Source organism: Bombus huntii, chromosome 9 (genome assembly GCF_024542735.1).
Source record: "Bombus huntii isolate Logan2020A chromosome 9, iyBomHunt1.1, whole genome shotgun sequence".
Lineage (NCBI taxonomy): Eukaryota > Metazoa > Arthropoda > Insecta > Hymenoptera > Apidae > Bombus > Bombus huntii.
Window position 1 is genome coordinate 1,274,549 of NC_066246.1, and position 16,417 is coordinate 1,290,965.

Consider the following 16,417-nt stretch of genomic DNA (forward strand, 5'->3'; position numbering starts at 1 on the left):
TTTGTGATTTTTAAAAGCGAGGGAGAGAACGGAGAGAAGATCGTAACCTTGGCGACGATTGGATGACACGGAGAGGACAAAGCGAAGAGAGCGAAGCAAGAAACGAGAACGTAGGGAAATCCACGCAAAGGATTAAAGAAACGCAGATCCGGGATCGGATTCAACGTCCAATTAAAACTGTTGAAAAGTCGCGCTTGATTCACTCTTGGATAGGAATTCGTGCCGCGTTTGGACAGTGCCACGAATAAAGTAATATTCATTTGTCTATCCTAATAATTAAAAATCTTGTAGCGTCCGTAGCACGGCTACGAACGTGTTCTCACAACCTTATCACAACCTTATTATAGAGCGCCCTGGTGACGAGGTCGAGTTTTTTGAATTAACCAGCCTTTCGCGCGATCTCCTTTCACACCAGTAACCTACGATACGTCTCCCGCTAATACTTTTCTTTTTTGCCATGTGTTTTTCTCTCTTCTCTTTTTTCTTTTTTTTTTTTGTATCTTTTTTTCCTCCATTCTATACCTTTTTAACTTTCGTGTTACTTTATTCGATTTGGCGCGACACTCGAGGGGACGGCAAACGTGTCACCTGTTCCCTCGTTGATCGGTAACGACTCGTTTTAATTTAACTCCTCGCGCTTCAATCATTCGCCGATACGACGATACGTTATGCCGTGTTTCATCAGCGGCGCGCGTTGTTCCCCGTGTCCTATTAACGAACTGATTCGCGCGCGCCATTATATTATTATACCACGAATCGCTGTGCTCGGTCAACGATCGCGTATATCGTTATTCACTGTCCGAACCATCGATATGTATCGAGTATACGAGGGCTTTCTTTTTCACGCTCGACGAACGTCAGAGCTTTTACTTAATTAAAGGACCGGCGAACGTTGAGGCACGAAGAGGCAACTTTTTCGATTTTCTTCGAGCGTACGAGCGCTTCCGTTTCGTGCACGATTCGTGCGCTCGCTATCGCTGCTCGCGGAAAGAAGAGTGCAGGCGACTTACATATAATTTTTATGCACGGACACACGCAGACAGTCGCAACATTCTCTTACTAGCGTCGCGTAATTGCTTCCTTTGGTGTGTCTATATGTGTTACGAACGTAACTTCGCGTCGAATCGTCGACGTCCTCGTCGATAGCGAACCGACGGGACGCGTTCCCTTTCTTTCCTTAGCGCGCTTTTTTCACCTTTTTCCTTCTTCTCTTTTAACGCTAACCTTTTTCTTCTGGCACTCGGATTCTTCGTTATCGATATTCACGACCATAACACTTGCGATTAATAACGAACGGAGTGAGTAACGTCTACGGCGCATTTAAGAATGCGCGACATCTCTCGCTCGTTATCGTTGCCAAGAAAATACCAAACTCTTCGCTTTTTCTCCTCCCGGGAGGATCGATGCTCCGGTGAAAGTTTTTCCTCGAAACCTCGACCACGCTCCAAGAAAAATCGACAACAATCAACCACGTTGATCTCGTTACAACGACCCGGCTAACGAGCTCCACTCGTCCATCACATACCCCGTTCTCGATTCTGCGGATATATGTGCGAGATTTTTCTATCGGTACAAAAATTAACCCGTTCGACGATTTCGAACGCTTCCTTTCAAAATTAATAGCAAACCATCACCGATACAAAGAATTGCCTGCGCTTGATAGCTTGAAATTGCTTATCTGATTAAAGACGTAGTTTAAAAAATAAAAAAAAAATCCAACCTCGATTTCGTTACAACCGTCGAATCTCGAGATATTTCCAACTGGTTGTCCGATCATGAATTTAGAAGTCTCGGCGACACTTTGTCCGGAAGATTCTTTGAAGAATGCAAGGTCGAACGCGGACGAAGCGAAGCAGCTGACTTTAAACAAAACGTTCTTTTTACGAGGGCTGTTTAAGAGAACGATCATCGGCCAAGAGGAAGGTAACCGTGTCTATTGTTCCGCGAATTAATCCCCGCTCGCTTTTGGCTATTAAAAGAGCGCCAGAGAATCTCGAACGGGTTGTATCCGCCTTGTGCACGATCTCATTCGGTAAGTGAGTTACATTACGAGCGCGTATACCACCCTAGGAAACGTATATTCTATCTTCTAAACGTCTTAACCGGAGTCTTGGTCGATTTCGTAGAAAATTCCTATTCGTAAACGCGAATCTCTTTGAGATCGGCAAACGAGAAGAACGCACCGTGGCCGTGTTTCGGTTCTCATGAACGCGTCGTCGCCCAATCCATCGTTTCCACCGTCTCTCGCGTATTATTTTAGAACTCGATCGAACTGGAGAAAAGAAGAGGCGAGAACGTATACGAGACGAATCTCAACTCTTTATCCGCGAGTATCGCGAGAAAAAAGCTGGAAAGCTGCGCGAAGAGGAAATTCGAAAGGCTCGTATTACCATCGATTCAACGGGCATCTTGAAATTCTTCTGTTCCCTGGGGAGCGATATTTTACGAGGCTCGATAGAAAATGGAACGATCGACTCGACGCCGCAGTCGAATCTCTACGCGACTCGTACTACTTGAAAACGTTGCCTATTCAATGCATCGGACCGAATCGACTACCTGTTTGGACGAGCCCGACCGACCGATCGAACGAGCGTTAAACGGATCGAATTCGTCGATCTGTACCTTCTCCTGCTGTGATTGTTCGCGAAACGAAGGTCCACTGCGAGTTTGTTCTACGACTTAAAGCAACGACCAAGTAACGACGCTCGACGAAAGGAAGGAACGATCGCGGCACGATTCAGCTTGGAGATTTCATTTCCTTAAGATTCCTTATCCGCGCGCCTTGTTCCCTCGCTCGCTTTGCAGAATTAATGGAACAACTTTAACGAAACGACCTTTTGCGAGAATATCGCCGGTAAATTAGACTATCGTGCTCGCCGTTTGGTCGCTTGATCTATGCCGCGCGATTGGAACTCGCAGTTTGCTTCGCTCTCGTTATCTCGTCCCGGTAAAATCGACGTTCGTGCCACCGAAAATTCGTCCAACGTCTGTAAATTGCGCACGGCCGTCGCGATACATCGTCGTCCGCGCTATGTACCGATAGATTTTCACCCAGCAAACGCGAAACACGTTTTCCTTCAAACTCTTCCATGACCTCGTCGCATCGCGGAACCGCGAAGTCATATGCCGTTTCGTGACGCGAAACGAAGCGCGAAACGAAGCGCGAAACGACGATCGTGGTAGCGTGGCTGATCGACCAGCGCATCCGCCTTCGTCGTCCTCGATCTCGGTCCGCAAAAACAGCAGTGGAACTGCGATGGTCGCGTGGTTGTGGTCGTCTTGCTCGACGACCAATCTCAAGCGGGTCGAAGTTTCGCTGTCGTTCGCGGTGCACTCGACGAGCGTAACGGCAACAAGAACGAACAACAATGTCTGTCACAGTCTCGGAATAGAACTAAGCAGCCGGCTCGTGGTTCAACGAATGCGCAGCAGCCTTCTGAACGCTCTTCTATAGTCAAGATTGAAGATCGTGTAGATGAGCGGATTCAGCGCGCTGTTCACGTAACCGAGCCACGTGATGAAGTAGACCATCCGGTCCGATGGACAACAAGCCGGACAGAACGGTACGATCACGTACATGAGGAAGAACGGTAGCCAGCAGACGACGAAAACGCCCATGATCACGCCCAGCGTCCTCGCGGCTCGTCTCTCCTTCGACAACGAGATTCTTTGTCGTTCCTCGATGAATTGATACACGGTGGTGGTTGTCGCCGGTGCTCGGCCACTGGTCGTCCTCCTGGAGGAGGACGTGGTCACGGTGCCGCCACCTCCTATCGTTACCTCGGTCGGTTCGTCGTCGATCAACGATGGTTTGGCGTGCGATCGAGGCGTCGATCTTTCGTTATGGTTAGTTTCCGAACTGACAGACTCTTCCGCGTCGTCTACCTCGCGATGTCTGGTCGATTGCACAGCGTTTATTCTACTTTGCCTGGCTCGTTCTCTCAGTCTTCTTCTCGTCGCTAAGAAGATCTCGAGATACACCAGGCTCATCAACAACAGAGGAATAAAGAACGAGCCTAACGACGAGTAAATCACGTAGCCCTGTCTTCTGGTTAACTGACAGGGTGTCCCTGGCTCCAATTCTTCCGGCCAGTCGTTCCAACCAGCCAAAGGCGGCGAACTGATCGCACCGGACAATATCCACACGCCCGCTATCGTCGCTAGAACCCTCTTCAGCGTTCGTTTCTGCGCGTAATTGATAGGATCGGTGATCGCCCAGTAACGATCGAGCGCGATCGCGCACAGATTCAGTATGCTCGCGGTGCAACAGAGCACGTCGCAGGTTAACCACAATTTACAAAGGTGTATACCGAAGATCCACTTGCCCAGAAGAAGATAGGCGACGTTGAAAGGCATCACTAAGATGGCGACCGCGAGATCGGCGACCGCCAGCGAGACGATGAAGAAGTTCTGAACGATTCGCAGAGGTCTGTAGGTGAACACACTGAGGATCACCAACGCGTTGCCGAGCACCGTGGTGAGAACGAGGAAGCCTAGCGCCAAAGAGGCGGCTGCGGCTTCCCAAACTGGCAAGTTTGATCCTGTTTCCTCTTCCGGCAGGCCGCAGCCTGTTACCTCGTAGTCTTCGGTCATCGTGCCGCCTGATTCTCCGCTCGAATTCATGTTGTCGAGCCTGCTCCCTGCAACAATAGATCCTCGTTAGCGTAAGAAGAACGGATATTGTATCCGTCTGATGATCAACCAAGGACGTGCAAGCTTGTTCTCGCGTGATTAACGTTAAATTCGTGTCGCTATCGCGTTATCGGTTTGCGATCGTTTATCAAAGAAATAAGTAAAACTGGTGTGTTTCGCGCGATATCTTTTCGAATTATCAGGCGAGCACTATTAATTATCACGTCGCGATTAATTTTGCAATTTGTGCATTTTGCAGCGTTTGCGAGAGTAGAAATATAAAATTAACGATTCCGCGAAATTAACGGTAAAAGTAAAGGTTCTGGTGCGAAATACGTGTATTTTTATAGACGTTCGTTAACGTCGATGATTATACAAGGAACGTCCATTGTTGGCGTTCGTTGCGAAGTAGCGGATCCCTTTTTAACCCGTGAAACTCGTAATAGCGAAAAGGATCTAATTTATGATATCCTCGGGTATATGTTTCTTTCTCTCTCTTATGCTAACAGGATTAAAACCGAACTACTTTCCCAAAAGCTTTCCTCCATATTCTGCTGAAGAATTTTTTTAACGCTTTATCGTTAAAAATATAGCGCTGCGAAAGGACAAGCGAGTTGCATGGGAACGTTAACGATGAAAATGAAATTGCTCGTTGGCGCGGTATTTCACACAACACCGAGAAATCGCCCGATGTGTACGCGTATCGTAAGGTTTAAGATCGATCTCGGAACGCATCGTTCAAGCATTCTCTCGGAATTAGTTTGAGAAACCGTGATGCATCGTTTGTTCGCTGGAATCGTTGCGATTGCTTGCGTCCCTGTCGTCGATCAAAGTGCTCGGCTGCACGCTTTGGCTACCTTTGAAAAGAGCGATACAACGGCACTCGATGTTGCGTTTCAAAGTAATCGTTTCGTTTGAAGGGCCATATAGAAAATAACGGGAAAGAGCTACATGGCGGCGGTTTTAAGTGCCTCCGTAAATCCTGCCAACGCCGACACAGGCAGCGGTGTATTTTCCCTTTTATAGAGTCTCGTCGTTTGCATTCGCTTGTTTTTTCTTCCCGCGGTGCGGTGTAGGATTTTATACGCGATGGTTCAAAGCGATCTAAGCGCGGACGAACGTAATCCCTGATCTACGTGACGCTAGAATTTCGCTGATAGCTCGCGCAAGCTTGCCACGCGTCTCAACCTTCGTCGCGTAGATATCTTCGTTTCACATCGCGTCACCAACAACTTTCAAACGCGTCCCTTCGCCTATTTGCCGGCTGACTAGTTGCAGAGTTCGTTTCTCAGGCAACTTGCGACCACTTTCTTTCTATCAACGAGCAAAGTTTCAGCAGGGGACGCTAACGAGATTTAACGCGTGCTAACTCGCGTTTCTTCGTTCGACGAAGGAGCGTTCGTTAACGGAAAAGAATAATCCGGTGGGAAACGATTAACCAGACGGAAGCGAGTAACAGAATGGCGAAATAACAGCTTCGGCGAACAAAGAGATAAGAAGAGGGCGAGAGAAAGAAGAGATAGACACGGTACTTTGAATGGTATTTTCTCTGGAAATTGTCGCAGAGATACACACGCACGGGATAATCAGCTTGGAAAACAAAAGATCTGAAAACACGAGAACGCAGCTATTTAAGAGGAGGATTAAACGATTGTCGCGGCTCGTTTTAACGCACCGCTATTTCCCGTGGCTTGTGCAGCGACACCAGCACCAAGGTTACAACGATGGTTGCACGGTGAAATTCACAAGTACCTTGTCGAGCGATTCGTTTCCGTTTAGAACGCAACAAATTCCGCGGCTATTCGCCATAAGCGGTTGTACGCTGGCTGACCAACGTACGCCCTCCGTTCGATTTATCTGTTAGTATGCAACCACGCGCGGAACGTGCGATATTTCGTCCACCGGTCATTAGAAATTTAAATTAACCGCGTGGAACGATAAGAATTTTCAAACAGAACGCGACACCTCCTCTTCGTTCGTTGCCCGTTACGCCGCAAAAGGAAATGCCGAGTATCTCTCGGCGGGGAAAAAACGAAGCATCTCCGAGCTATAAGTAATCTGCTCGTTCAAGGGGATACAGTTTCTTGGAAAAAATGCTAAGAGGTATTAAAAACCGAGAGAAAGAGAGAGAGAGAGAGAGGAAAAGTATTGTATATTTAGACGATACTATACCTTTATGAAGGTATATAATTAGCGTACTTGGTGTCTTCTATTTTCATGGAATCCTGTAGCCAATTTTCTCCTTCGAGCCACCTGCTCCTTAAACTCGAACGAACACGTTCGTTGGTTATCAATGTGGCTCGGTTTGCCAGTAATTTTTCTATACCGGAAAATTTATCGAATTTCATCTTCGAGCCAGCGTTGTCGAAAGAGATGGTACGCGTAAAACCAGGAGGTTGTGACATCAAAGAAGAAAGTACGATTAATTTCTGTCGATTTCATGTTCCGATTCTTCGTTGTTTCGTTGCTCGGGAACCGTATTATCGTAAGCAATGATCCATGGCGAAATGAAGGCACGCTTCGTCTGCTGGAATCGCGCGGAATTCAATCTGTTCTTTAAGATGGAGAATGCGATATCGCTAGAGAAACGTTAATAGATTCCGTGGCGTGTTACATTTCGATCGATATTTGAAACGGCCCGGAGATTCATTCTCTCGCCCATCTTGTTCCCTTCGCTCAAATACACCTGCTGACAGACCGAGAATAATGAATAAAAATAGCTGCAAGCTGGAACACGCGCGCCCCGTTCGTCGCTCGTCCGATATCTCGCGGCGCCAAACACCGCGTATCTAGAATTTTCCTCGATATTTACGTGTCCTCGGTAAATTTTCTTCCCGTGTTCGTTACGCGTCCATCGTACGAGCTCGCCGTGATACAAAGGAACGCGAAAGTGTAACGCGTAATTCGTTCGCTGATCACGTTCCTCGCCACCTGTCGCGCGTAAACAAAGTTTCTCGAGAGTTTAGAAAGGAAGCGCTCGGAAAAATGTACGTATTAGGCTGGGCGCATATGAAATTTTGCTTTTAATAAAATAAAGCTTCGGGTGAATGTGCATGGTTTTTCTCGAGCGTGGCAAATTTAATTAAAATAGCTGTATTATCCCAGAATTGTACAAAGTTGTTGGGTATTCTTCATCTACCGAGATAATTTGCCGCACTCGGAGATACCGTCTGGATGGAATAGACGATGCCTTTGATCTTCTGCGAATCAGAGATTTATGTTTCCAGCTACTTTCGCCTCGCTGTTCTCAAACTGAAACTCGTGCAAGAACAACGCAGAAACATTTGGACCATTCGCCATCACCGATAATGATAATTCGACTGTTTCGTTGTAATAAATCTTTTTAATATCGAATATATATGTGTCGGGTTAAGGTTGGAATTTCGGGCGTTTGACGAACCTTCGCTCGAATTTGCCATCGCGGTTATAGCTGATGTTTATTGGTACAAATGTGGTTATTACAAGAGGCTACAAACAATAGCGGCGATCGGATGGTGAAGATGTCGATGACAACGAATTCAGGTTCGACAACGAATCCACGGTCCACGGGATGACGAGTGCCAACGTAATACACGATTCGGATAACTCTCTCGATAACTCAATCAGCAATTCGCCCAACGACTAACTAACTAACTAACTAACTAACTCGTAATCCAAATGAAACTGCCCTTATATAGTCCTTTTCCCACTCCTTGGGTCGATCTCTGTTTTTGAGGAGAGCCGCACGATTATTTTCTACTTCCGTTATTACACGTCCCTCCCGTGACCGTGGGTACGTTCGGTGACTCATTACGTCACCTCGAGCCCAAACCCATCGTCATAAACCTTAAGTGCCCGCGTAATTACTTCTTCGTTTATTGCTCAAATGTCGATGTCGTAAACATCTGGATCGGGGTATTGGGTTTTTTCGAGCATTCTAAAGAAAGGTCCCGATGTCCCTTCATCTCCGACATATACATATAATTTTCTTATTCTTCAACGAGGTCGATAATCCGCGAGATGATATTCGCTGGACAGATTCGAGCTTCGAAAGGCACGACTCTTGAAACGCGCGAACCTGACAGGAAAATCTTCGTGCACCCTAAAGGTCGTTAGAGCAATCTTTATCCTTTTATCTTTAAAAGGATAAAGACCAGTTTACTCGATGAACGTTTTAGCCTCGATAAAGACACGATGTTCGAAGAGAGAAGCAATCGAGATCGAAGGTGAAATCGAGCATTCGTGTCTTAGCGGGATGGAAGCGTGAACCCGAAATGGATAAAGAAATTCGTTCTACTAGCTTTTGAGGATCGTCGGAATCCTCGTAGCGAGCCGGCCGGATAATACAAAACGGATCGAGCGAAACAGCCGTTTCTACTTACTCGGAATCAACGATCCGACCAAGCACCTTTTTCTCGCTATATACATAGAGATAAAGAAACGTACGTAAGAGACATTTCGATTCGACGAGCTTTTTATCCGAAACACCGTTTGGTTGCGAGTTCCGAGGGTGAAACGATGCCATTATCGAGCGCGAGTTAGTCGCTCGAGCGATAAACTTCAAGTTCTTGTTCGAAGATCTTCGAGGCATGGTGCACAGTTAGGCTTTTTGTTCGTCCTTGCACGGAAATGTCAATCGATTCGAGTTTGCGCGCCCTTTCGCTTTCATCGACGAGGAAATGGAAAATGTGCGTTATACAGGATGTTCGGTAATTGGTAGGAAATCGGGCGATAAAAGAACGATGCTTTCGTAAAATCGTTTCTCTCGAGGACTATGCCTCGCACGCAAACGCTTCCTTTTTACATTTTCCACTTATCTTCTCACGGGGAATCGCACTTTGCTCGGGCCAACCACCAATTACCAGCCACTCTGTATATTATACGTCACCGTGATCAGGATTAATCGAAATTACATTCGTAAGTGGCGCACAGGCTTTTTGTCGTTAACATTCCCGTTTTCCTTTGGTAAGAAGAGAGGAAACGGTCGACCGGTGTTGTTTTTCCCGGCGAGAAATGAACTTCGAGCAAGTCGAAGTGCTGTGCAAACAGGACGACGCGTCGCTTCCTTGTCTTCGTAATTTTTAATACTCTCTGCCGACTCTTGTATTCTCTTTCTCTCTTTCTTTCTCTCTTCCTCTCTCTAACCTCGTTACCAAAGAGGGAAGAGAATCGATCTCTCCGCTTGCCGACCATGGAACTCGATTGCAGGTGAAGTCGAACCCGCGAGTCGTCTTACCGTTTAATTAAAGTCAGACTGACGTCCGATGAAGATTAATTCGATTATATTCTCGCGAGATCGAATTGATTTTATCGAAGGAGGAATAACCAAAGACGAATTTCTATATCGAATGGATATCTTCTTTCCCTTTTTCTTCGGGCCTCGTTTACTTCCGGCAACAAAGCAAATCAAAGTTTGCCGGAGCAATCGCAAGATGAAAGTTGAGACGATGTAACGCGTTCTATCCAGCGACACCTTTGGGGAACAACGGCGGTGCCGGCTGAAGGGACGCTCGAGAAAGTACTTAAATCCGTAATGAGCGGAGGATGGAGCGCGTGATATCGAGCGAACAGAAATGTGTGCCGGAGTGACGATACGACAGGTGTGATAAATGGTGGACCGATTGAACTGTGAAGCACGAGCAAACGACCGTTACAAGTAGCGAGGACCTATGTTCCATAGACAGACGCGAATCTCAAAGATAAATGGAGAGAAAAGCGCGTGCGAGGATAAAATTGTATAGAAGATAAAATAAACGAGTGGAAGAAATACGAAAGAAAAAAAGAAAAACGAGGAAATTTGTGGTTACGCAAGAGGAGAAGATGAGAGGCTGAAGAGGCAGAGACTGCACATCGTGCGCTGCGTGCAAGTATCTTGCAAAAAGACGGACTGAACGCGAGAGATGGCGAAACGTAGCGAATACTAAGCGGCTGTAAGCGCATCTCGTACGTGTTACAATTCGTCGTTGATAAATCGTGCGAAACTCGGCAAAACTGTTTGGTTTACCACCGTGACTCTTAGTACGTTTTACCATAAACGATAACGCTGTTATTTTAGCAACGCTGAAACTTGCTAACCAGTTCGGTTCGTATAGTTAGGAGACACGTTTCTGTGAAATCGGTGCCTAAACTTATCTCTCTTTTTGCACAGCGTTGAAGATATTTCTCGACTCGGTTCGAGCGTCTACTGCTTCTACGTCCAAACTTCTACTTTCTGCTTGTTTCGTGTCATTATCCCGAACAGTTTTCTCACCCGTACACTTCTAAATCATCCTCGTGAGAAGAAGTTCAAATTCGAGCAACGGCTCGATCGATTTGATTCGAACGTAGCCCTACCGCTTACGATGCTTTCCCCTCGCTTTCTACCTTGCTCCAAACGATTCTCTGACGTATATTCCTAAATAATTCTGCCGGCAGAATTGGAATTCGAGCGAGAGTTGCCGTGCTCCGCGTTACCTTCGCTATCTCGAATACTTTGACTACTATAACTCCCAAGGTTTATTAATATTTTATCACGGTACATAACCCAGTTACTAGCATCTTTGCGTGGAGTCCCGGTGAAAGCGTTACACCTTGCCTATCTCTCGAAGCTCCCTATCAAAACTCCCTATATATAACGTTCTCCTACGGTTCACTCGTAATAGCTCGGCGATAAAATCGGATGTGGATTCGCGAATCTATAAGAACGATCTATGCAGCCGTGAACGCAGTACGCTGCTACCTGAACACGCGGTACACGCAAACCACGCGAGTGTTTGAACGAAACGGCTTTCTGTGGGACCCGATCGTAATTTACTTTGGCCAGGGAGCCGACAAAGTTTCGACGAGGGCGGTTCCATTAGCAGTGCCCTCACGTTCCACGTGTAATCCGCCAATACCGCGCGCGCGACTTTAGATTTCCCGCTAATTTACCGTCTCGCTGTACTTCCGATGTAAATGGTTCGGACGGCTCGTAACTGCCTAGACCACTACGGTAACACGAACGCGGAACGTCCACGTGTAACCTCGTTTGAATCGTTACGTTGCGTCACGAGCATCATAATCTGCATGCAAACTCATTATTTCCGGCGAAAGCTGTTTCACCGTTGGTAAAAGCTGGTCGATCCCTGTAGATCGAGTCGTAATCGAAAAATTGGATGTCCCTCGGTTTAACAGCACGCAAGAAAACGAAAATAAGCGTTCGAGCAAGCGCGAATAATTGGCTCGGTCGAGTTCAAATATAAATTTCGTTACGATTTAATTCGCCAGCGATTAAAGTTTAATCGATGATACCGATAATATTGGTATTGCAGAGATTTTTACTCGATTTCATTATTATTCCATTGTTTAATCATTGCTCCAAACAAGAGAAAGAGAGAGAGATTTCTATTCATAACTTAATGCAAATTTTCATTCCAGTTATGCTTATAAATCAAAATTAATCATACAGAGAATATTCGAGCATATTTCGTCCTCGCTCTCGTTACACCGATGAATATAAAACACTGTTTTTGCCACGAATTAAAACAGTTGATAAAGTTCGTTGGCTCGAGTATAATGCTACGCGTGCATACCATGCATATGTAATCATTTGTTCGGCTAAAATTGTTACCCCTTTATGACGATAATAATGTCAAATTATTTTGAAACGCGAGGACATACGATAGAGACACAACGATAGATAGTACTTTTCCTTTTTCTCTTCATCTCTCGTCAGCTTTTGTCAGAAGAGAATAACGCGCGAGCGCATTTTCACCAAGGCATTCGCTTGTTTGTTCCATTACGCGAGATCAGCCAAGTTTCCTAGAAACAGGGGGCGTGCAAGAAAAGGGAACAAGGATCCGTGGTTTTTAATAATTTTCTTCTAAAAGGTGCGACTCTTTCTCAAAAGTAGGTAAAAAAAGAGTAACCTTTCCGAAACGATAGCCCCGTTTCACCGTTGATATTACCACCAGGATAAAACCACAGACCAGACGAAACATAAACTCGAGGATTCGTGGGATTTCGTGTCACGCGCGCTGAGATAAGAATCGTGAAAAAATCGATAGTTTTGTCTTTCGGAATTCGCAGCACGAGTTCGACAATTACGAATATTGCTGCGTCGATTAAATATTAGTATACAATATTATTTTCTTCGAATAAACATTATCTACCAAGGCTACCTAAAAGCTGTATCAATCCATCGAAAGACAACATTGCGTCCACGCAACGTTTCATTTTCAATTATCTGTCGATCGACTTACGCGATCAAATTCTGGTTTCTAATATTATTATTGAGATATGTATAATTTAGTGTGCTACGCTAGATTAGCAGCGTAGTAGTGACCCGCGTATGTGAATGTGAATGTGTGGAATGTGTGTGCGTGTGCGGCGTCTCGAGAACAAAAGAACGTAAACTGTTCGGTTAACAGTCTGGTATGGAAGATGGTGAGACAAAGAAAATGTTGAGACGCGTGCAAGTGCGTATCGATGAATATCTTTGAAATCGTTTATCAAATAAATGTATAACTACTTTAATATAAATTCTAAGTGTAAACTTAATGTTCCTATACCATTATTTCGGCAATTAAGATCCAAAATTCTCAACAATTATGACTATGAAAGAAGGATGAAAGATTCACTTCGTATTTCTTTCGATGGTTTTGTCTTTCAGAATTCGCAGAAATACAATATTATTTTCTTCGAATAAACATTATCTACCGAGGCTACCTAAAAGCTGTATCAATCCATCGAAAGACAACATTGCGTCCACGCAACGTTTCATTTTCAATTATCTCTCGATCGATTTACACGATCAAATTCTGCTTTTACATATCACGATTATGAAAGAAGGATGAAACATTCACTTCGTATTTCTGTCGTTGGTGGTTCTTCCATATGTATTCTACGATCGTATGAGAGTCAAAGATATCGAAGCAAACATCCATAACGTTATGCGAAACTATATCGTTCGATTGTTAATAGATCGACATGCATAAATGTGAGCGGTAACAACAAGCAAACACGACACGTCAAGGGAAACTTGATTCGCGAGCACAGCTTCGAATCAAAGGATGGATCGCGTGTCTGCCACTATTACTTGTTTACCGATTGGGTAAATGCAATCCCGAATATGGTAATTGAAGCGTTAATAGATATCAGATTATCAAGCACGATACCGCTGCAAACTTTCCATGCGTGTGATTGCGTTTAATTCGTGATTCTCTGCGAGTAATTAAGCCGCACATATACCACTCTCCGAAGTTATTTAATCGAGAATAGTTCCGATTTCACCTGCCGTTTTCATGGGTTGTTACATCAACGAGGAAATCGTGTCGAACCATTTACGCAAAAAGATTCGATCGAGTTGATTCGAATTACAAGTAGAAGAACCAACGATAGTTGTAAGATTGCCTTTGCTCGATTATCGGACTCGTCCTTGTTTTCTCATTGATCGATGTTCTTATTTTGCCACGAAGGTACATTCTGAACGCAACTTTCGTGATAAACGAGAAGGCAAATTCGTCGGGACTCGAGAAATCCCGTTTTCACGATGTTCGCGAAAGATTTTCCTCGTTATCTGTCCGTTCGTGTCCGGTTAATCTAACTGTAATAAAATAATCGCCGTTTCGCTCAGTCTTTAATCCACTTAATTGCTTCGTTCAAAGCTGCACGTCTAAATTAGACTCTCCTTGAAAGCAGCTCGACCAACACACCGCTATCATAATACGGAATAATTGAACGATCTACTACGCGTTAAAGCTCGTTTGTTACTGTTCCAATATTTGACCAGTGTGTTTCGAATTCCTAGACGATTTAACGCGAATTTAACGCAGGAAGGTTATTGACGGAAGACTCGTTGAAGTTGATCGAACAAAACGGTCCATGAATTAAACATAAATACGAATATTCCACCGTAATACAGAAAACGTTCGTGGTAAACTTTTATGAATAAATTATGCAAAACGTTTATTTGTCTACGTTAAAAGAATCACACTAACTAATAACGTAGAGTTTAATGTAGTTTAATGGTCGCGGATAATTCGGCCACTTATCGATCTTTCCTTTAAATTCCCCTTACGAACCTGCACGAAAACGAGCCTAGAATCTAAAACAAGATTCAAAGTATTTTAAGGATGTTCGCTACAGTCGAGATCGAACGGGCCAAAGGAAAAATTCACCGATGCCAAGAAAACGTTGGTTGCGGAAAATTTCAGCGAGTCCCGATGGAACCAGACGTTCTTCGTCGCCCGACATTTATGACGCGCGAAATGTTAATTAAGTCGACGGAAGAGAAACTTTTCTGTCCCAAAGGTTCCGCTCGAACGCGCTACGACTCGCGAAATAGAGAAAACCACGAGAATAGAAAGGGTGAAAATGACCCCGGAACGAGTTCAAAAATTGGCCCGTGCAGACGCGCGTTCAATTTCAGCCGATAACGCGGCTCTTCGTCGAAAATATGTGGCTATAAACGGTTTCTTCTCAAACCGAACGAATCCAGTTAGTTTTTATCGGCATTTTCGTCAGAGGATCGAACGATGAAATTAAGCGAATTAAATTCACGAAACGGTGCCGCTTCGTTGTTTTTCCGCGCGAACATCGAACGGTGTTTTCAAACGAAAAGAATCGTCTCTGAGTATAACGCGTTCCGTGTTAACTTTCCATTTGCTTCACATGTTGAATAACATGTTGTTACACATCGTTACCACGTGTTTCTAACACGTAACTAGCGATTATAGTAATTCGAGCCTTCGACTATGCTCTAGAATATCGCGACGAATTGTCCAATTTTTGAGGAGGTTAATTTCTGAAAAGAAAAATTCTACGATGTCTGCGGTAACTTCTCGGTCAGAATGGCGAGGCACTTGGAAGAATTTCCTTCTATCGTCCGATATGCTTCCATCTCTTAACGTCTTACTTCATTTTCGCGATAGCAGCCGGACGTTTCTCGATCTTTCTTTCTCTCGAAATTTCACAGATTCTATAGGATTAATAGGAAGATCCCCGGACAATGCGATTTCAATACAGTCGGTCGTCCTAAGAACTTTGATGGAGTGTTACGCATCCAACGTCGCGTCTCATAGAGCAAGTCGTCCCCGGAAGGTGCAATTATCCCGGGATTAAAGAGGAGCTTTGACAACTAAAACTTTCTCACGATCATTTTCTCGTTCACCCACCGCGCATCGCCGATTCCTTCCATTTTCAATTTCCGCGGACAACCGCTAACATCACTCTTACTCGGCATCTTGCTTCTTCAGCTACGAATCGATCGCCAACCGAACGAAAGATCCATTCGCGAAGCTCGCTCGATCAACTTCTCGTTTTATCGTCGATCTTAACCCTTCGCACTCTGAATTTTATTTCAATTTCGTTACCAGCAGCTCGCAACGCTTTTAAGTGTTTTATTTGAAATTTACTTTAGCTAAGAAACAAGACAATTTAAATGAACAAAGGAAGAAACGAATTCGCTGAAATACCAATTTTATTCACACTATTGTTGTATTTTGTAATTTTTAAGCGTATGATATATCTTTTTTTCTATAATTTATTAAAATTTACAATCAATTCTCGCATTGAGAATTTTCAGTAATTTTTCTGGCGTGGCGCAGTGACACGGCTAAATATTTATAATAAGTTAATACTTATTATAGACAAGTGTAATTTATAAGTATTATAAATAAGTAAATATTAATTAATTTAGATAACTAATTGAATCTAGCGTTTAGGTCCAGCGGGTAGTGTCTCTTCAGCCTGCGGATCTGGTCCGACGTATCAAGTAGTCCAGTATGATATATCTTGAAACAACTTCCAGGATGCAATCCTGGTTTTCTCTCGCGCGTTTCACAAGAAA

The 16,417-nt window shown here is 44.5% G+C and overlaps 1 protein-coding gene across 3 annotated transcripts in view; it reads right to left on the bottom strand.

The window, feature by feature from the left end:
* Positions 1 to 462: 462 nt before the first annotated feature.
* Positions 463 to 16,417, bottom strand: part of LOC126869144 (tyramine/octopamine receptor) — a 65,602-nt gene continuing 49,647 nt past the window's right edge. For all 3 annotated transcript variants that reach the window (XM_050625323.1, XM_050625322.1, XM_050625325.1), the window contains exon 3: positions 463 to 4,640. In XM_050625323.1, coding sequence (XP_050481280.1) covers positions 3,415 to 4,623 — 1,209 coding nt within the window. In that variant the 5' untranslated portion in view covers positions 4,624 to 4,640 and the 3' untranslated portion in view covers positions 463 to 3,414. The remainder of the gene's footprint in view (positions 4,641 to 16,417) is intronic.